The sequence below is a fragment of the Aythya fuligula genome, chromosome 1 (genome assembly GCF_009819795.1).
Source record: "Aythya fuligula isolate bAytFul2 chromosome 1, bAytFul2.pri, whole genome shotgun sequence".
In the NCBI taxonomy this organism is placed as follows: domain Eukaryota; kingdom Metazoa; phylum Chordata; class Aves; order Anseriformes; family Anatidae; genus Aythya; species Aythya fuligula.
In genome coordinates, this window is record NC_045559.1 from 40,191,968 (window position 1) to 40,214,158 (window position 22,191).

A 22,191-nucleotide genomic window follows, 5' to 3' on the forward strand; every position below is an offset into this window, starting at 1 on the left:
GGGTTTAGACAACCTCTTTGATGACTTGTTAGCTATTCTGAATCTGAAGAATTAAGATATTTTTATGGTTATTTTTTTCCCCCACATAGATTATCACACACCAACCAAATTCTAGATACACCAAGTCTTCCCATGGCTGAAGAAGAATTAAAAGTTGGTTCCGAAACAGAAGGTAACTAATGGATAATCCATAAATCCCCAGAGATGCTATGGGTATTGTTCACAAATCTTCAGGTAAATACTGATTAGCATTAGCCCAAAACAATGAAAAATTTAACATCAGACCAAATGGTGTTTACACTGATTTTAAGCCTTAAAAGATTTCTAAATTGTAGCAGATTGGGGACTTTTTATTTTGCTTTCATATTTCATTTTTGCATCTAACTAACAGATCTACTGGTATTCCAAACTACTGAGTCTCTGACATTAAGAAGCATTATGTAAAGGAAGACACACTGATAATGCACAGCAGTGTTTCTTAAAACTCAACGTATTCCAAGGATTGCTCTTATAGATCTAAAACAGCTAGCATGATAAAAAACTGATTTTGAAAATTCAACTTTATACTTTGTATTTCAGTTGAATACTAGAAGGTCACTAAATGTACTCTCAGAAGAAAATCTTCCATTCACCTCTTGGACAAAATCTCTACTATGAATTTATATAACTGCTGAGGTAGACATTGAGCTTACAGCAACTCTCGATGGTTAATAAGATGCAACTCTTGTCCACAAAAGAATTATTTATAGAAAACAAACCTTCCAAAAAAATATTTTTTATCATATATAGTGTTCTTTAGCTATCATACATTTACTGCAATCCATCTTGGATAAGACAATTCTCAACCCAAGCTAAAGAAAATTTAAAAGAAAATCTGTTTTAATGTTAGAGGTTTTAGCAATGATTATGGTAAAAGGAAATGTTAAAAATATTGTCATCTTAAGCAAAATTTTAAAGCAATTTAAAATCAAATGCACATAATTGAGACAACATATATCCATTTGCATTATTATAATAAGGAGTAGTTACGTCTGATTTTTCCATTATTCCTACTTTTGTCAGAATCTTGAACCTGAGAGAACCCTAGAGAGGCTCCTAGAAAGAGAGAGACAGCCTGTGCAACTATGAGTGCTCATCAGTAACAGAAGGATTTCTAAAGGTCCCTGTGACATGTTGCTGAGACACCTGCTGGCTTCCTTTTAAAACATGCCAGCTGCAGTGTACCTGTCATTTGTGGTTGGGCACTGCTCCTTTTCTCAGTCTTTTCACAGTATTTGATTTAGCATTAAGTAGTTACTCTAATGATACTTCAAAACAGTTTGCCCCACTAGCCTCACCCAACAATACAGATCTTTAAAATAATTCTAAAAATAATGAACAGGAAGCTCTTCATAAGACTACTTTCCAAAAAAGATTTTCTGATCGTGAAAACGATCAGTAGCCTCAATAGTGCAACATTCACTTATTAAGCAAATAATTAGATTTTATATGAGACAAGTCCCACTTTAACGAGATTAGAAATCAAATAGATGTTTGCAAGGTGAACTTCAGTGCATAATGATGAGCAAACAAAATAAATGAAAACTTATTTACTTTTATAGTCTCATAAAATTTGTTATGGCTTAGTATTCCATCAGAATGTTAGAATGCTAACTCTGCTCAGCAATACGTACAAAATTCACTTATGAAAGACATCACTCTGCATATGCAAATAGTGAAACACAGAGTACCAAGTCTCAAGGTTCTTCATCACTGTAAATAATCCCAAAATCAAGATTTAGCCTTAAATGTACAATACTCCTTTTGCACAGTCCTAAAGAGAGTAAAAATCTGTCTGTATGTAAGAAATTAAAGAAACTTACTGGGTATAAGTAAGTTTATTATAGTGAAGCCATGCCTGTTTCCACTCTGGGGGCCTCTCTCTCCCCCAGAATCAATAGGATAAGAGGAAACCGGAGGGGAACTAACAGAGCATTGGAGATGAAGCAATTGAAAGGAGAGGCTAAAGGAGTTTGGCTTTGTTTACTTTGCAGAGGAAGCAGCTATAAAGTGTTCTAAAAGCTTCCTAAAACCAAAAGACAGTTACAAAGGGTTTTTTGTTGTTGTTTATTTTTTACTTTTGCAACAGTGGCCAACATTATAAAAGGAGGTCAATGTCACAAATGGAGCCATGGGAGGCTTGGTAAGGGTAATAGGAAGAACATCTTCACAAGGAGAGTAACACAGCAAAGGAATATGTTGCTTAGAAAAGCTGTAGAACTCCATCCTTGGATCTTGAAGATTCAGCCAAAGCCATAGCTGACCTGACCTAATACTAGCAGCAGAGCCCATATTGCTTATGAAGCGGGGTCTCATCACATACTCCATTTCAAGAGATAATGACGGAAAACAGCTTATTTACGCTAGAAACTAGTCAGAGTAAAAGCTGATGCAATCATGAAATCCATGAATTGTGGAATGCAGGCTCAGGTACGAGCTACAGACAAGAAGAAATAGAACAGGATGGTCAGGTTCACATGAGTCACTCAGTTGATCTGCTTAACTGTATTTATTTATATTTAATTTGCATTCTTATTTATACATATTACTGCATAAAATACAAGCATTGCAAATAAGATTAAAAAATTGCTCACTGGATTGCTCAGTTCAACTCCCACTAAAATAGATGTTCAAACCCCCATGGTTGCAATTACAGACTAGGACCAAATCATCAAAAGTCTAACTTCCATTGAACATCTGGGAAGTCATTCTGCAAGTCTAGACAGTTAACAGCCTAATACCAGCTAAAACACTTACAGCTTCTGATTTTCTCACACCATGCTGCATATTGTAGGGCTTGCTTGTGTAGCATTGTTGCAGAAGAGCTTTCTCATCAAGAGCTGTAAGATCGTCCTTGTGCCCAACTTTGAGCTGTGTACCCTATACAAAAACACATTATTTTCAGAAATCAAGTTTAATTATTAAAAACAATTTTCCTCAATGATTTATTAAAAAGGGTTTTTTATTTGAAAAAGTCTTTCTCCTTCTTCATGCTAATTAGAAAAAGTAAAGACATTTTAAGCCAAGATTTCTATGAAAATTGAACTTATAAATCTTGCTCTCAAGTCTTGCCTTAAAGCTTTTGAGCCCTTAACAACAACTATCAACCATATTAAAAAATAAATAAATAAATAATCAGAAGTACCTTGGTCCAAAGTACCAATGCTTTGTGAAAAACCATTAGCCAGTCATAGATGGTAGACTGTTAGTCCCTCACTCAAGAAAAGAGCTCATTCTTTCTCTGTTGCATTCAAGAACAGCCAAGAGAAAGCAGCAGATTTGCCATCACATGCAAAGTTCACCATCACAAAAGTGCCATTTCTTGACCAGCAAAGAAGTTAAATAAAGGCTGGATAAGGAACAGCTGAAGTATATTGCTGAACTGGGTCTAAGAGACTTGTAAATCAGTCTGAATATATTACAGAAGTATTTCCCACATGGGGGATATGAAGCAAGGAGACTGTATGAACAAAGGAGACTGCATTTACAGAAGCTGGGAAGGAGGAAACATGGGACACAAATCAGTAATGTAGGTTTCATTACCTATTCTGCTCTAGGAGCAGCTTCTTTTCAGAGAAGTTATTGTAAGTCCCACAAATCAGATGATAAATATCTTGAAATCTATTGAAATTTATTATTTAATCAGATAGTGATAATGTCAAGCAGAATAGTCTTTGTTAGATATATTAAAATCTGTCACAAAAACTGACATACACAGCTTCTAGCACTTAGCATGCATCTTTCTGGAAACCAAAAGCACTAGGAATGCACCAATTCTGCCTTTTCTCTCGCAGTTTATGCTTGTGTTGTGGTTTTACCCTGCTGGGCAGCTGAACTCTACCACAACCATTCTCTCACTCACCCTCCCCAAAGGAAAAGGGAGAGAAAATATGATGGATAGGGATGAGATGTTAGGGCTGATAAATTAGGCTGATAAATTAGGCTGAAGGGTTGAGAAGAGGTCAGAATATTACTCAACAATTATCATCATGAGCAAAACAAGACTCGGCACAGGGAGACAAACATAATTTATTGTTTACCACTAGCAGGCTAGCACAGTGAGAAACTAAAAGCAAACTAAAAATCCCTTCCTGCCATTCACCCTCTTCTAACCCCTCCCCCTGAACAGTGCAGGGGAACAGGGACTAGGGGCTGTGGTCAGTCCGTAACACTGTCTCCGCTGCTTCTTCATGGTCGCTCTTCAAGCACTGTTTCCACACAACTCCATCCCACGGGGTCCATCTCCCAGGAGCAAACTGTTCCAGCACAGGTCCCCCATGGGTGGGCGGCAGCTCCCCCCAGACCCCCTGCTCCTGCGTGGGCTCCTCTCCACGGGCTGCAGCTCCGGCCCGGGGCCTGCTCCTGTGGGGGCTCTCCATGGGCCGCAGCCTCCTCCAGGCCACATCCACCTGCTCCACCGGGGGCTCCTCCACCCATGGGGGGGCTGCAGTGTGGAGATCTGCTCCCTGTGGGACCCATGGGCTGCAGGGGGGACAGCATGCTCCACCAGGGGCCTCTCCCTGCACAGGCTGCAGGGGAAATGCTGCTGCGTGCTTGGAGCACCTCCTGCCCTCCTGCTGCACTGACCGTGGAGGCTGCAGGGCTGCTTCTCACTCCTCTCTCCCCAAGGCTGTTGTGCAGTTGTTTGTTTTTTTTTTTTTTTACCCCTTTCTTAACTGTGCTCTCCCAGAGGCCCAACCAGCATCACTCCATGGCTTGGCTCTGGCCAGTGGCGGGACCCTTTTGGAGCTGGCTCTGATCTGACATGGGGCAGCTCCTGGGATGTGCTCACAGAGGCCACTCCTGCAGCCCCCTACTATGTAAATCCAATACAGTTTGCTACCTATTTATTCAGTTTCAGACTAACTTGACTACTCCTGTAAATACCCTTCTGATGGGCTTGCAGTACAACACATAAAGGATTCACATCTTGGAAAACATGGCATGATTGTGTCAGATCAGTGCATAAGAGTGAAAACATTAAAAGCAAAAGTAAAACTACAACAAAACACCAAAAATGGCATTCTTCACTGCCATGAAACAAACATAAACTTAAGAAGACAACAGAATTGTTTCCTTCACTCAGTTCTTTTACCTGTAGAATCTTATACTTCTACATTCTCCAAATTTTATCCAAGTTTTAGAAGAGTGGCTCTAATGGGACAACATCCCTTTAGAAGTATAAATAATATGTGCAAAAGAGACCTCAGCCCACACAGCCATAAATCTTTGTCTTCTGTAAAAGTGTCCCTCTTTATTACACTGAGCATTAAGCAAGTAAATAAGTAATCTTGTTGCCATTTATCATAAACCTTTTATCTGAAAAGCAATATATACAGTATGTGCTTAAGGAAGCTCAGCATCTGCATATTTTGCCTTTCATTAAGATCCCTAAGTGGTCATCCACCCTCAGCACAGTCTAGCATTTGACCAGTCCTCACAGATGTTGCTCACTTTTGTTTCCTGTTCCTTGCTAGAAACCTTTTCTCTTTGACCTCTTTATACCTGAAATGACATTTTGCTCCGTGCAGACAATTTTCTCTACTCTCTCTTCCAGAACAGGTCAGTTTTTCCCATCTTTGTTTTCACATTTTTCCTCCACTGATATTCCCTTGTTTGCACCTTAGTCTTAATTTAAAAATAAACAAAAAAAAAATGGAAGAATCAATACAGCTTGCAGTCCAACTTTGCAGACTAGCTGTACTGGATCTTAAGAAAGGCCAAAGCAAAAAGTACAGATATTATCTTCCATTATTTTAAAAATTCTTTCAATTTTCAGTGCTAGTAGCTTTCAAAGGTACAGACCACATATTTCACCCCTTCTTTTCTAAATCTTAGGTACAATCATAATTTAACATAATATTAAAAAATAAATAAGATGGAACGCATCTCTGTATTTGGAAATAACATTTTATCAAGTGCTTTTTACTCTCATCGTCTTCAGCAGAAAACTTATTCCTATCAATTACGCTAATATTGACACTTATGATAGATGTACACTATAAGGGCAAATGTTACATCTCTTACCAGAAAACAAAAGCATACTTTTGTTTCTCAGAGCACCAGTTTCATGTTCTAGAGGAACTGAAGCAAACTTTCTTATTTTATATCCTACTCAACATTAAATGTTGAAACCATACAGGGTTCTTTACAATAAATGCATGAAAGGAGTTATTTACACGCACATGCAAGTCACTCTACACACTGTAATGAAACACCCACTCAAATTTACTACTTAAAAATGCAATTTTTACTTTGCCAGCTACCTTTATTGAAGTTTCTGGACACTGTTGGGGGCCTTTTTTCTTTTCTGCAATTCTCTCAGAATACTGCTTATATTCTTCCTTCACATCTGCTTCATACTGACGATACTTCAATTTATATTTGTCTGTTGGGGATGGCAGATCTTCCGGTATTATCTTCTGCTCTAAAACAGAATGCTAGAGCAAAGAACAATCGATATAAATGCCTTAGTTGATACACTGAAGGAGAACACCATTTTTATAATTCATATACACTAAAACTTATGAAACTACTTGACAACTATGCTTCATATTAAGGAAAAAATGCAAATATGACGGCACATTCAGGCTTCATTTTCATGGAGTTCTTCATGTTCTTTTTTTTTTTTTTTTTTTTTGGGGGGGGGTGTAATCTAAGTAGTACACAGCCAAATAACTTTACACAAGGTCAAGACCCTGTGGTGCTGTCCTACCAGACAATGTTACAGATGACTAAAACAGGAATTCTGACATTTGATTTTGGATGGCTGAAAATGGGCTGATGAGTTTTTTTTTCCAGTCACAGTTTCTAATAAGTTTGGATGGCAGATGAGTATTAGTCCCTACATTACCTTCCTTACAACACCAGTCAGAAAGGCTGTGAAGCCAACTAAGTACCTTCCTAACTTTATGTTCCTTCCAGTGCTCTATGCAGTGGAGGCTGATCAGTAGGAACAACAGCAATGTGAGAAGCCCAGAACTCCATTCTTCTTTCTCTCCCCAGATAACACTTTCAATGTTTACGTGACATCCCTTCAATGCTAACAAAAATAAGATGGCCTTATCTAGCATCTCTGCTTGGCACATCTCATCTTGAAGCAGCAGTGAACAGTCCTGTACTAGAAAATCATTTTTCAAAAAAAAAAAACAGAAGATCTATATTCTTGAAAGGGCAGCCTTCTCTTTCAAAAGAGGATCTACATCCCTTCACTGGTTAATTCCTGAATGATAAGACAATATTCAAATTATTCCTCCAAAAGTGACCTATTTTGGGAAGATTTACTTACGTAGTCTGTTATCAAGGAAGTCGGAATATATCTTACTAAAGAAAACTCACTCAGGGCCCAGAAGCAAGCAACGCAGAAATAAAGACCACTCAGAGGAATATATTAAAACATTTCAGAAAATCTTCTCCCCAAAAGTAAAAGTCAAGTCAAGTCAAAAAAAAAAAAAAAGAGAGACAAGAGAGATGGCAAAAAGAGGGTAAATGAACAGAAGATGCATTACTGCAAATTTAGCACTAAAGTATTTAAAACATAATGAAGGCAGGAAGGAAGTAGACGAGTTAAAGGAAAGCAGAGAACAGAAGACCTTGAAACAGTCAAAGCCTTAACAACCTTTTGTTAACACTCCTGCATCTAGACAGATTTATATGTATGAACTTAATATTTAAAAAAAAAAAAAAAAAGGTATAACAAGATGTGAAATTATAGGCATCCAGAGCTGAGAAGAGTATACCTACTCAAATACATACACACTGCACTTATAATGCCATGCAGAGGAAAATTAGCCATCTGTGGTTAAACATCTACAGTTGCATCTTAAGATGTGTATAAATACCTACATTGGGTATGTAGATATTCTGAGAACTACTGCACTACTAGTCCAGTACTCTGAGGTTGTACAATCCATACAGACAGCCTAAATTAATGAACGTGAGTTGGTATGTTCTCATTATGTTGGAACTCTAAGAAACAATAAAACTGTTATGCTTCTGGTAGTATGAAGAAGTTTAAACAATACAAATGAACAGGTGAGAAGCTGCAGCAAAGTGATTATTTATGTTCAAATCACCTTTTCAGAAAACTACTTCTATTTGTCCTTGTGATGGATGTTTTGTACTTTTCTGGTTTTATTCACAATTTTACTAATTACTTTTTGTAACACTGGAAGAAGTGAAGCAACCTGAAGGAGGGAAAGAAAAAAAAAAAAAGAGGACACCATGCCTTCCCTGGAGGAGATACCAAGACTGATCAGGAAGGAGACTCTTAGGAGACACTTCTACAGAGTACAAGGTGTGGAGGACAGGGATGCATGGCAGCACACATTCAGATCAGAGGCTATAGCTCATACAGAGAAACTGCAAGGATCAGGTCGTTTGCATTCAGCAGGGGTAAGGAAACCTCTTTCCCCCCACCTCTGAGTATGCAGCAACTCAGAAAGTCTTTGACTTTACAGCATCCATGTGTAGATGCAAGACACAATGTGCAGGGATTAAGCACATTAAGCACAAAAACTTAATTCTTCGCTATTCTACCTCATTGCTCTACGTTTTCTCTATTTAAAAAAAAAATAAATACTTCAGTTTTTATTTAAATACATTTTATTCTGTTTCAAGCTGAGAAAACATTTGGGCTTATAGGGAAACATATAAAAGTTTGATCCTGTCACGTTCACCTTAATAGCTCTAGCTGGTTCGTAGTCCTGCCATAAAGGTCAATATATTATTTGCTTCAAGGGGTACAGATGATATGTAATTGTATTTATAATTGTTTTCCCTCTGGCAACACTACTGTTCTAGACAAACTCATTCAGTATTTCTTAGGTTTACTTAATTATTTTTTTTTGAAATAATGTAATCCTAAGCATTGTATTTTCCAATTCTTCCATCAATTAGAAACATTGATAAATTAGGATATTTCCTGCATCCTAACCAAATAAAAATGTATGGTAACATGTTAAAAATATTATGACTATGACAGAAAATTATGTTGGCAGTACTATCTAAAATTTTTAAACTAATTCAGGAATATCTGATCTCTCAAATTAAAAAGTCAGATTAAAACAGACAGATTAAAAAGTCTCTTAAATGAACTAGTTCCTCTTACACAAAAGAAGATAAAACATATTTCACTTTGAGACCATATACCACCGTACTCTGCTATTCAGTTGCTAATTTTGTCAGTGTATATTTTTTCAGCTACTTTACCTCTGTTTTCTTCTGACAAGGCCTTCTAGAAATCTGTTTAAAAGAGCAATTAAATAGTAATTAGCAAAATCTCCTCTGTGTGAATAGACAAATAAAAAATTGTCAAATTCCTTTTTTCCAAACTTAATTCAGACATAAAAGTTCAAAGGAAAACTCTTCTTACATTCAGGGAACAATTGTAATAACCAAGTAATTAAATTTATTCTTAAATTTATTATACTGGATACTGAATCCTGAACAGTGCTATAAATCTATAAATCAGAATATTAATATCTGGACTACTGATTTCCCTTACAAAGTATCTAAGCCTGGTGGCAATTAAGTTTCTTAGTCATCCAGGAAAAAAAATGTTGGTATGCGTTCAAGAAATTTTAACAATAAAACTCTTAATATGTTGTATTAACATAAATATGTTAAACATAATTCCAAACATAATTCCGAAGTCAAAATCACAGTTGTGTTTTAAGGACAAGAGACTAAACAAAACTCTGAAGTTAAATGCAACCATTCTTAGAGTTTCCTTTTCATCAAAAGTAACTATTCTTCTACAAAATTGATACTCACTTAGTATCTTAGCAAACTTAGTTTTATTTTCTTCAATTGTATGTTTAATGACCACGATTGATCTTTATTATTTTTGTAAGTTACACTTTGTTTAGAAAGTGGGGAACTTTTGTTTACCTATCTTAAAAGTATTAAGTTTTTCAGTTGCTTTGACAAATAGTAAATAAAGTTAGTTATTAAAATATTCCTTAAAATTGAGTACAATGCAAAGAATGAATGCATCTACCAATGAAGAAGAGTAAAGAAACTGAACTTTTGAAATATTCTAGAGGCTTCTCAGTAAAAAGTATTTTGCCAAAACCATTTTGAACCAATAGCATTAGATGAGAATTTAATCAAAAAAAAAAAAAAAGAGGAACTTTTATGATAACGCTAAGGATACTTTTCTAAATTACTACTAAAGGGAAAAATTTTGAAAAGATTTGTAGTGACAGACCTACCTGTTGAGATGGGAGATGCTGCGCAGGTGGCATTTGTAATGATGTTCTCCAATCTGGAGATGAATCTAGAGGGCAAGTATGAGGATAATCCCTACTGTACGGTATGTAAGAGTTCCCATCCTAAAATTAAAAAGGATAGTAATCATAATTGTTTTATATTCAGTGTCATATTTTTATAAACTCCTGCAACACATGAACTCTGAAAACTATTCAAGACAAAACTGATTTATAATTACCTCTTCATCAGAATCTCCCAGCCTCCTTAGATCTAGGCATGGCACCCTGCAGGAAGTTAAAATCATTTTAAGAGCTGTATGTTCTCTTATTTTTCAATTACAGTAAAAGCAAGTAAAAGCTTGCTTTTACTGTAATTGAAAAATAAGAGAAGCTGCCTACTAGTTATTATATCATGTACATTATTATAGTTGTTATATTATATATATGTATTAGCTCCTTCACAAAAGTTTCCCTACTCTGAACAGGGTTTCATTACAACTGGAAACAGCCTACTTTGGAAATGCCTATTAGTCCCTCTTACAACACCTCAGGAACTGGACACTGAGCTTTTCCTTTTTCCCAGCTGCTGAGTACACCAGCAGCATGACCCTTCTTCACTCGCAGCCTCAGACAGTCCTGCAAAGCCATCCTGGCTCCTCTTCACTCCCCACCAGGAGCTGCTGCAACAAAATCATAAATCAAGAAATCCTTATCCCTGTCTTCCACGGCAGGTCTGTGGCAACATCCCTCTATAATTAGTCACCAGAGAGCCAACAGCGAAGAAATAGCTCCTTGGGATGCAAACCTTTCAAATTATTTGGACAAGATTAATACAGTGGAAGCCAACTATGCAGTGAAGTAAACTATACTTCAGTATTTCATTTTGCTTAAAGAAATGAAAACATCTCCAAATTATTAATGCATCTCTGAGCCTTATGTCTTCACTTTAGCTATACTCTGGAGCACCACAACTACATTTATTTTTGCATTTTACTGCCAGTATTTCCAAACAAACCTTTTATAACAAGATTGCTTCTTCAAATAAAAGAGCTCTTTAATTCCCAGTCATTTTTTTTATTACAGAATGACTGACAATGTGTAGAAATTGAACTTCTTTGAGGAAGATATGAACAATCCAAGGTCACGGTGACACATACTTGCAAAATAATGTAGAAAGATATACTGGCTTTAAGGCACTTCACTAACATAAATGCATAATCAAGAACTTTAAATAATAATTAATAGAGAACAAACATAAGATGATAAATTTCATGCAACAGTAATTTACACACCAATACATGCATATGCAGGATGCTAATAATGCAATTAAAAAAGTCAGATGAAAACTAGAGGCGGACTTAAACTAGAAGCAGACTTACTCTGGTGGGCGAGGACCACGAGAAGCCCGTGTATCTGGTCTCCACCCCTAAAATGACGCAGTATTATTACATGCTGACAAGGATCAGGATTAAAATACATAGCTCTCTCTTTCAGCTTCCCTTGGAATATTCAGAAACATTGCCTCAAAATATCTATCCTTGATGCCACTGAGATGCCACTAAGGAAAGTGCAAAACAAAAAATTTACAATGAAAGTTGATTGTTACAGATCATGAGACAAGAAGACTCAATATTCATCAAGACAAAAATTTCTAGTCATTAAGAATCCAGATACTGTCTGTGCCAGCTATCAACAATACATTAAAAATAATTCGTGTTCTTGGGATTTTGATTGTATAATCACTTTTCACCAGGTCATGTGGTCCTAATTGGTTTATGGGCTGGCTGAGGGGTTGTTTAAGAAATGTCCCAACCAAAACCACAATACAGACGATCAGCTGGCTCACACGGTGGTAGCGCAGACCCCAAAACTGCACAGGTATTTGGTATAGCTCTATCTTCTCAGCTTTAGTGCAACAGCACATGATGGTGCCTAGGCAGCTTCTGTACTCACACTGCTAATTTTGCATGACTGACATGGATCTTCAAACTCAACTAGGCAAGAACATGGGGAGAGGAAGACTCGAGTCAAAGCTTCATCTCCCTCACTATTGCATTTCTGAAAACAGCCAACAGCAAATCCCTAGAGATGACTGTATGACCTATGACCGGAGTTAGCATATTATAACCATTCCCCCAACTAGCTTTCCAGTCAGGAAAGAAACTGTGCTTTGTGCATGTCCTGCTAGCATCTTGGTTTTTAACTTTTTTTTTTTTTTTTAACAGCACAGAGATCTCAAGATGACAGTCTGAACTGCGCAGACATCCTGTTTCCAGCTGCGGCCTAATACCTTTCATGATTTGAGAGCTGCCAGAGTACTCTAACTGCTTTCTTCCCCACAAATCCTTGTAGCATATTCCTGAAAAGAAACAGGTTCAGAGCTGAGCAACACCACCCCCTTGTGCCTTCAGAGAAGGGTATTCAGAAGAAGCATCTCTTCAGGCAGGTTGCAAATAATAAGCAGCACCACCATGTGGTCAAATATGTGAAAAGCTTTTAAGAGATAAGTGCAATTTACTCTTATTCCTTAGACTAAACTAACCAAAGTCTTGCTTTCTATGCATACACAGCGCACCAAGTCACATGTATTTTTTCAATGCATTAAATCACAAGTACACATTTTTCTTAATTTTTTTTCAACTGCCTTAAGGAAAAGAACACACTATATTCTCGATTTTAATGTTAATATTTTAGTCTTTGTAAATTCCTCTCCTGGAAGTCATCAAATCAGGAAGAAAGCAAACAAAATCATCCTGAAGACTGTCCATATTTACTAGGTGAAGGACATAGTGCTTGCAGGCTGAGGGAATATTACAGAAGTTTATTTCATGGGCATAAACAATTCAGTGTCTGTGGGAAAAAAACAATTGTTATAAAAATATTAATATTTACCTTAGCTATAATAAAACCAATGGCTCTCATAATCCAAGGTCATATTTGCACTAACCAGGCTTTCAAAAGGTAGTCTGAGTTTTTGCTACAGTAATCTTGTGGGTGTTGTCTGCCTATCTTATCTCAAAATGTTGGCTGTTACCTGAAAAAAGAATCCCTTTCGTAATGAGTGATGAGCACTGCAATTTATTTCACACCGTGACAGTTTGAAATGATGCCTTCTGAAATTATGTTTTGGGGGTTGCTTTACTTTGTTACGTTTTTGTTTTCCAAAAAAGCAATCACACCTGTTGCTAGTTTCAGCACAAAAAGTCTCTATTGAAAACCCTAGTTTGTTCTTGAGTTACCTGCATCCTACCTATGTATGCAGAAGATTGGTTATTTTAGGACGTCTGTTTCTTTTTGCAATCCTTTCCTTTATTTGAGAAACTGTCATACTGATTTGTCATACTAAACTATCACCTTCTGACAAAAGTAATTTTTCTAAAAGTTTCCTTCTTTACAGAATTTCTTAAAAAGCCTTGAACTAGAAACACATGACTGTAACCACGATTAAAGTTTTGTAAAAGATTCAAAGTAGGGATGGAGAACAACCACAAGCCTTCCATTAACATACTTGACTATGTTTTTTTCCCCTCGATGACAGCTGAGCCTGCCGTCGAGGGGATGCAGCAACTCCTTCAACTTTCAGCTCCATTCAAACTGAATAGCAGCCTTCAGAATAAACTAGAAAACAGAAAAGAGTATTAGAAATTTGCATGCTTTCAATGGGAGTACTTCTGTAAATAAAAAATTGTTTTAGAAAGAACGTTTCCATCGCTGATAATTTGGGTATTTTCATCAGCAAGCTCCCAAACGTTGCTAGGTTCCCTTTTTCACTACTCCTTAAGTTCAGTTTTTCCTTGCAAACGCTTTACCAGATTCCTCGTCCAATTTACCTCTTTGTCTCAAGTCCTACCCCCTTTCCCATGTGCTTCTTTGGGCACCTCCCGTTGCAGCGTTAGGGTTTGTTACCCCTCGGGAAGGCGAAGCCGTGTTACCGCCCTGCCCCAGGTGCTGCGGGCAGGCCCCGCTGGCACCCAGCCACCCCACACCGACATTTTTCCCCGGTGCTCTCCCCAGCAGGGCTGCGTTTCCCTCCACCCCGCCGGCTGAGGCACCCAAAGCCCGTCGTTTTCCAATCGCCATTAACAAAGGCTGGCCCCGTTGCTACCCACTGCGGGGCACTCAGCTCCCCAGCACCCGTTACCAGGCAGGCAGGCAGCCGAGCCGAGGGGAGGGGAGGGCAGCCCGGCCGGGCGCACGGCCCCTCTCCTCCCGCACCCCCCGGGCTGAGGGCGGCCCCGCTCCCGGCCGTTCCCCTGCGGGCGGAGGGCGGCCCCGCGCCTGCGCCCCGACCGGCGGCGAAGCTCGGTGCCGGCCGCCCGGCCCGGAGGGCTGTTTGCCTGGGGTGCTTCCAAACCGAGGCAAAAGCTGTCGTTTATTGCAAAGCTAGTGACTGCGGTGGAGATGTATGGCTGGAGGCTATTAATTTCAAACCCCTGGTTTGTTTTCAGAAGCAAAGATACTCTGTTTCTACGCAGAAATGAACAATTCCGTCAGTTTCAGTGAGTGGAACACCAGCAGTGTTGGTCCCTTTCACTAAAGCGGGCTTCCTCCACAGAAACAAATCCATTTTATTTTCCTTAAAAAAAAAGTGGAAAAAGTTAAGGAATTATACCGTAGTACTTAAAAGCTACGCATTTAAAAACAAACAACAACAACAAAACAGCATTCCACAGTCAAGCCTACCTCTTTAGTAATTCCTGGCATTGAAGGGTGGCAGTTTCATAGGCACATGGGCTAAGTGAACACAAAAATAATAGAAAATAACTAAGGTCTGGACAGAACTGACTGTTGCAAAGGAAAAAAAAATGCTTTTCTAAACACTGACCTAAAAATGCCACCATCAAGCTAACATAACTCCACCCCCCCCCCCCCCAAAAAAAAAAAAAAAAAAAAAAAAAAACACCCAAGCCCGAAAGTTCTTGAATGGTATGTAGTAATACATCTATTGGTACTGTCATAACAAAAATGTATTACAATGAAGCAGAAGGCCAGATTCTACAGTGTTAAAACAAATATGAATCAGGGACACTAGTGCTAATGGGTATCAGCAATTACTAGGCAGCTGCCAAGTTTTACCACCGATGGCTGGGGAATAAAGAAAATTATCCAGTGTAATGCTGTAATGTAAGGTTTCAATTGACGTACAAAACTATACATCATTCCTGAGGAGACAGACAAATGAGAATTATTTTAACAGTATTTGTGGCTGAATTTCTCTCTGAAGAAAGAAACTTCTCTATGAACACATTAAGTCTTAATGTGTACTGGTTTTCATTCCTCCCCACCCCCAGAAGTTTTCCAAAAAGAGCTGAATTCAACAGTGCATGCTCTTTAATAAACTCAAGTCACAGTTCAAGTGGTACTAAACTCACTAGTTATAAAACATTTACGAAGCACCTATTCTTTCGTCTAAATTACAAGATATTCCAACATTTTAGTGAAGCATCAGATATAATTACAGTGCATTATATACAGAGTACAGAAATATTTTCATAGGAAAAAATAAATAGAAAAAATACGTAAACATCCTCAGTGAAACTTTGCTGCCATTGATGACACTTAGAGAACCATCACAGACAAGAATACAGGCAGCTTTCACCCCTCTTTTTAAAGCATATAGCAGTGCATGGAGCTTCATTGGAAACAGTTTAAAGTGCATACAACATTGTGGAAAAACAAAATCATTAGCTTTTGTAAATTTTATACATGCAGATTTCATTCATATCTATTACGTCTCCTCAATCCCATCTCTGATTCTATGACGTTTTTGTTGATCATTTCTTGGTCTTCTACCACATCTGGCTCAAACCGGTGTACTTCACACTCATCATATAATTCATGCTCTTCTATTTTGTAATCATCATCAACATCCTCCTGAAAATCTTCATTACCATCATCTTCTCTGTCATCTAGTTCTTTCTCTTGAGGATGTTCCGCAAATGACTGAATGAGATCTTCAAGTTTCTCATTACAAATGTGGTTGACATCTTAAAATGCACAAAAAAAGGTTTCAATTACTGGACAGATTCCAAGTTTCAGAGGCAGCTTAGAAGCAGCATATACGTTTTCTGTTTTTCTCTCTTTTTTAATAACTCAGCTAATGCAGAAATTCCCCAAATTTCTAACGAACCATTCTTAACATTGAAGATTTCTCTTGGACTCTATTCATCTTTTGGAAGCCTCCAGAGGAAACAAATAGACAATTTACTGTTCAACGCAATCATGCAAGTATTGCCCACAGCCCCAGAGGTCCCCATTTGGGAATCCTCAGAGTGGAGTTAGACCAGTAGTAACAGACTGCTCAGGAACTCACATTCAAGAAGCATGTTTTAACAAAATGTGACTGCTATTTGACCTAGTTCAATGTACTTTAGCGCTTATTCTTACAAAACAAACAAACAAAAACAATACATCAGGACGTGGTATCAGATATACTTCAATCAGGAAGAAAGATATACCTCAGGAATAAATTAATTCCATGCACACTTAACCAAAGATACAGGAGCTGAACATTATTACAGAAAGATCTGTTTATTCTTTTAAAATATAAACTACTTGGGTACCTATACTACTGAAAATTCAAGTACCTGTCATCTTGTTTTCTGATTTATCCAATCCACTTTCTTTCATCAGTCGTCTAATTGATTGGATCTGTGTCATTATTTCATCTTTCTGCTCGCAAGCTAAAGCATTGACACTGGAAAAGAGAGATGTCAACAGCTGAAAGATTACCTTGGAAGTGAGTGTTTTATAACAATATGTAGGATTGCAGTATTTCTTTTAGTAGATATATGCCATACTTAGCAAACACTTTTAGGTCAACAAGAATGTCTCCCATGAAGTTGAGAGATCTTGACATATTAGAGGGCAGGGCAATCACCAACTGTGTGAAGTTTAACAGGAGAATGTGCCAGAATCTGCCCTGGGACAGGGCAATTCTGTATATACATGTATGTACAGTCTGGGAGATGAGAGGCTGAAAAGCAGCCTCGTGGAAGCGATCTGGTGGCCAGTGATAGGGTCCTAAGGAACGGCATGAATCTGCATCAGGAGAGGTTCAGTTTGGATGTCAGGGAAAGGTTTTTTACTGAGAGGGTTGTCGGGCACTGGGACAGGTTCCCCAGGGAAGTGGTCATGGCACTGGGCCTGCCAGAGTCCAAGCAGCATTTGGACAACGCTCTCAGACACATGGTATTGATTTATAGGTAGTCCTGTGTAGAACAAGGAGTTGGGCTCAAAGACCCTTGTGCGTCCCTTCCAACTCAGAATATTCTGTGATTCTATGATCACACACACCTACTGAGTAATTTAGTTGCTGAATTCAAATGCTGAAGCTCCAATGGCTACTAAGGTGTAGCAATGACTACAGAAAGCAACAACCACCCAAGTGATTCTATTTTTAGGATGACAATGCCTAACATAGAGCTACTGAGTTCACAGGCTTTTCTCACTTTGTTTACTCTCTCTCCTCTCCTCCCCATCACTGCTAGAAATTTCTTAAGCAAATTGGCCAGTGAGTTTACTGTTTAATAGTCGCAGCACATAGTGAGTTCAGAAGTACACTTAAGGAACAATCATGAAATTCTGCATGTTTTAAACTAGGCTTCATGAAAGCTGTCAGTCTACGCCAAATATACAGCATGGATACTTTTATTTGTGGTACATGTGTAAGGCCCTACCTTCTTAAGCAAAGAACATCTTTAAAACTACAAGGAGGTAATATTACTTATTCCCTTGTTTTTATACTACTACAGACTAGTTATAGTTCCCTAAAGCACACACACTCATTTATCAGGTTCCTTTCAAAACACAGAAATAAGCAGCTATACACTGATAACCAGTTTCATCTTCTAATATTGAAGACATTCATTTTGCTACCAGAAATCTAATCCTCACAAGGCTTTTCAAATGATGCTGAGCTTATTTTTCCAGTATTATTCTCCTCAGTCCACATTAAAGTTTAACTTGTTAAGCCACAGTAACTTGATCGTCGTAAGTCTGAGCTTTTGCATTTATGTTGGTAAACAAGAGAGGAGATGTCTCTAGAAAACGCCCTAAATGGCAGACGAGGTACCACCTGTAAAAGGCTACAGAAATAGTAAGCAATTAAATGGTTGCTAAACAATGTTCTCTATCTATAAGAAACTTTTTTTGAACTTTTTGTTAACATTTTGGAAAATTTCAATTTACAGACAACAATACTAACTAAAATGTTTTCAAATCACTCACCAGTTTGACAGTGGATCCAACTGAGTCAATAAAGAATTTAACATTTTCTCTGTCTGTGCTAGGTGCTGCTCCAGTTCTAAAAGCTGATGTTCTAGCAAAAGAAAAAAAAAAAAAGGAGGGAGGGAGGGGCAAGGCGAATGCTCTATGTTATGAAATTTATTTACAATACTGAAAGGATATTACTTTATAACAATGGTTGGACAGATTCAAAATACAGGATTTTTTTTTTCCTCTATAGAAGTCTAGAATGTGGAAAGGAGGTTGTAGCTTTAAAAACAGAAGCTTTACAATGTATAACTGAAATACTTCTCATCTGGTAATGCCTCTAGTAGTGTCTAACAGTATATGCTGGTAGACACTGAGACTGTGACTGTCACCTTCCCAGCCTCTGAAACTGTGCAGCTCCAAGACTTCCTGAGCCAACAGTAGTGCCTTCATACACTGTCATTAATTTGCTTACTCACACCTTGCAACTACATTCAATGCTTCAGGCACTACAGTTGAGAGGAGTAACTCTTTCTAAAATACTATTAAACTTGGGAAGAAACAAAAATGCAATACATAAGAGTGGTAAGTAAGCAGTGTAACAGACCACTGCTGAAACCAATTACAGATCTGATGTACAGGGACACCAAAAGAGGCTGATACATTGTTTAATTAACTGTCTATAAGAGGGCCAAAAAGAAGTATGAGAATAACAGAACTTCTGTGTGCCCTAACTTTTTCTCCAAAGGAAAGCCCACTTCTTGGCACGTCCAAAATAGTCTAAATCTGACAGCCAAGAGTACTCTGTATCATGAAGAAAAAGATACCATCATTTATTTATTTTCTTACTTTGACACCTCTATAAACCTCTCATGGTTTTGACAAGTCTCTAATTTGGCCCAGAAATACAACAGTCTGTATCAAATTGTCTATACTGTTCTGTTATCAATACAGTTCAATTCTAAAGCTATTTAATGTATTCTAGGTCAATATCCTATTAATTTTAAAGAATATTATATCCTATTTAAACAACCTATTCTATTGAAGAAAAATTCAATCAGGTCTCAAGTGACAAAAACGCCACACATTACAAGGTAGAGAACCTTTACAAGGTTACAAGGTATTACTGTATCTCTTCTAAAGAATACTACCATCTGGAGTTTGCAAACAAACCTAATGAGCGTTTGAAATATACAGAATAAAGTGGATTTTTTAGGTTCCTAATAGCACTTAAGTAACTGTAAAGACTGTTCCTGTTCAGATACACTGCATTAATTAAAATACGTAGCTTTGTTTCAGTATGATATACACATCTGGTGAATGTTTCCATACTAAATGGTATCTTACCGGTTTCCTTTGCTTTGTCTTCCGTGCTTTTTTCCTTCTTAGCGAGATTTTCTTCATGTGCCTTCATCTTCAATAAATAAAATTGTGTTAAAGGCTGCATTAACTATTCTGATATTAAAAATAAAAATACATTTACAAATTCAGTGACAGCAAATAGCAACCATAAACATTTGCACTCGATTAATGAAACTATTTCTGCTATGCCTTCTTGCAATAGTAAAGTAACACTTCTGATTTCAAACAACAACAATATAACAAAGAAAAGTTATAAAGGAAGCAGTTGCTTCTTCATCTCCAGTTTTCAAAAATGAACTGAAGGAACCTTCTAGGTTATTGGATCTAATCTCCTACCATTAATTAGGAGATAAAACTCTTCTTCTTAAACTAATAAAGCCGTTATTATAAAAATACTTATTTTTCTGTTCCACAAGCATAAGTGTACAGAGTTTTAATATACAAAATACAGTTTTTAATGATGTTAAATTTTATATACAACCTAATTACATTGATTATTAAAACCAAACTATTCAACCTTTATCTTCATCTTACTAAGCAGCTGTATTCCTCTTGCACAGGAGATGATATAAAACTGACTATGGACATGAAGATACTGTCTCTCCTGCTTCTCATGTTTAACCTTGACTTTTATTTATTCCCCTCTTTCCTCCCTTAAAAGAGGGGCTGGCAGTGTGTGTGTGTGCCTAGGCTGCTCATTATTCTACCCAATTGCTACCCTAAGGCTATTATTCTACAGGAATCACCTCCTTCCCGTACTTGAGGTCATTCTCAAATACAAAAAAGAAGTGAAACACTAATGAGACTTCAGTTACAGCCTCGGGTAACAGCACTGTTTGCATTCTCAGATTCTTATTTGAGACTGGGGGAGAAGCATAAGATTCTCATTAAGTGTCTGAAAATATGTAAGTCAGAAGCCTTCTTCAGCAGGAAGAATCATATATGCTACAATTTTAACTGTGGTTTACATTCAAATTCAAACCGAGCACAAAATGTCATTCAGACAGCCATGCTTGGCGGGGAGCAAGTATTACATTTCCTTCTAATTTCAATAACTGAATGCTTTAAGGCTTACCTTTAGGAATTTGTATGCTGCAAACACTCCCACTCCAAGAGCATACAAAGGCATAAGGGTGAACGCTAAGTCTCTACCATTTCCTCTTGTCCTCTCACTCTTTATCTGTTTTTCCATTGCATTTCTCATCTGCTGAATACTCTGGTAGTTATGACCCTCGGAATTTCCTGGATTCAGGTGAACTTGATGAACTGCCTGAGGGCTACCTTAAAAATTGAAATGAGAGAAAGAAGACAAAATAAAAAAGTGAAATCGAAGGTGTAATTAGTTTCACAACTGGAATTTCCCCTCCCACTTTGTTCTTCGCTCCTCTAAATGGTGTGGTCAGCCCTACATCAAAATAAAGTTACCTACAGTACTCTTCTGTATACAGAATGTAAAGTTAAGTCTAGGTAGAAAAGACTCTCAAATTAAGTTTCTATCTTACTTTAACATACAATTTTTCAATAAATAAATAAGTAAACAGTTGAAATACACATGCTGTGTTGTTGCTTTGGTTGTTTGAGCAATAAATTCAGTGTTATGCACCTACCCCCACAGTCTGTACTTCTGCAAATCAAACATTCAGCCAGATAATTATGCAACAGCAAACAGCAGCCCGGCCCATTCAGTGATACTTTTCCTAAAGAAAGGATCCTGGGCTCCTCTCAATACCTTACTTGACAGATTTGGTAAGAGCCGGTGCCAGCGCGTCCCACCTGGTGTCCTGGCTGAAGTTCCAACCCAGTCCCTAACCTGTCAGCGCCGCAGCCACCGGCAACACCACGCCACCTACCCACTCACTGCAGCTGCCATACATATATCCAATATATATATGTATTCCAGTGACTGAGCAACATCAATAAATCGATGCTCTAAGACCCAAGAGCCGCCTCACGACCACCCCCCCCCACCCACCCACCCTCCGCCCGCCATTTCGCGGCGGCTCCCTCCGGGCTTCCCCGGGCAGAGCCGGCCAGGCGGCTGCCCGCGGTACCTCCGTGCTGCGCCCGGGGATCGTGAGGGCCGGGGCCGGCCCTGGGGCCCCGCGGAGCCCTGCCGGCCCTGCCGCCGCCTCCCCCGAGCATCCTGGGCGCGGCGAGGAGCGCGCAGAGCACCAGCACCGCCGACACCACCGCCTGCTGCAGCACCGACAGCGCCATGGCCGCGGCCGCGCCGCCTCCCTGGCGCCGGAGGAGCTGCGAGCCGCCGGCCGGCCCCACACCGCCCCCCGGCGGGCTCGGAGCGGCTGCCGGCTCCCCGCACCGCCCCGAGGGAGCGGGGGCAGCTGCGGGGCTCGGCGAGGCTCCG

At 38.6% G+C, this 22,191-nt stretch overlaps 2 protein-coding genes across 3 annotated transcripts in view; both read right to left on the reverse strand.

Annotated features, from left to right (window-relative positions):
• The window catches only part of CAPS2 (calcyphosine 2), a 32,072-nt gene extending 17,617 nt beyond the window's left edge, over positions 1-14,455 (reverse strand). The window contains exons 1-8 of one of the 2 annotated variants that reach the window (XM_032196953.1): positions 14,392-14,455; positions 13,759-13,868; positions 11,630-11,676; positions 10,490-10,535; positions 10,254-10,373; positions 9,250-9,282; positions 6,306-6,479; positions 2,797-2,919 (exon numbers count right to left, since the gene is read on the reverse strand). In XM_032196953.1, coding sequence (XP_032052844.1) covers positions 2,797-2,919; positions 6,306-6,479; positions 9,250-9,282; positions 10,254-10,373; positions 10,490-10,535; positions 11,630-11,676; positions 13,759-13,839 — 624 coding nt within the window. In that variant the 5' untranslated portion in view covers positions 13,840-13,868; positions 14,392-14,455. Of the gene's footprint in view, positions 1-2,796; positions 2,920-6,305; positions 6,480-9,249; positions 9,283-10,253; positions 10,374-10,489; positions 10,536-11,629; positions 11,677-13,758; positions 13,869-14,391 lie in introns of those variants that run through there. The other variant, XM_032196960.1, reaches the window with a different exon arrangement.
• A 719-nt stretch (positions 14,456-15,174) lies between these two features.
• On the reverse strand, positions 15,175-22,061 carry CCDC107 (coiled-coil domain containing 107). Its single transcript, XM_032207673.1, has 6 exons — positions 21,878-22,061; positions 20,902-21,107; positions 19,812-19,878; positions 18,480-18,570; positions 16,838-16,947; positions 15,175-16,237 (listed from the first exon to the last, which is right to left on the reverse strand). The coding sequence occupies exons 1-6, from the start codon at positions 22,041-22,043 to the stop codon at positions 15,966-15,968; spliced, it is 912 nt and encodes a 303-aa protein (XP_032063564.1). The 5' UTR covers positions 22,044-22,061; the 3' UTR covers positions 15,175-15,965.
• Between the last annotated feature and the right edge of the window lie 130 nt (positions 22,062-22,191).

Coding starts and splice junctions, on each gene's coding strand:
- CCDC107 (XM_032207673.1), bottom strand. CDS start 22,043: ATGGCGCTGTCGGTGCTGCAGCAGGCGGTGGTGTCGGCGGTGCTGGTG. Junction 16,948..18,479: donor TTGGATCCACTGTCAAACTG/GTGAGTGATTTG, acceptor TCTCTTTTCCAG/TGTCAATGCTTTAGCTTGCG. Junction 16,238..16,837: donor ATCAGAAAACAAGATGACAG/GTACTTGAATTT, acceptor GTGCATTTTAAG/ATGTCAACCACATTTGTAAT.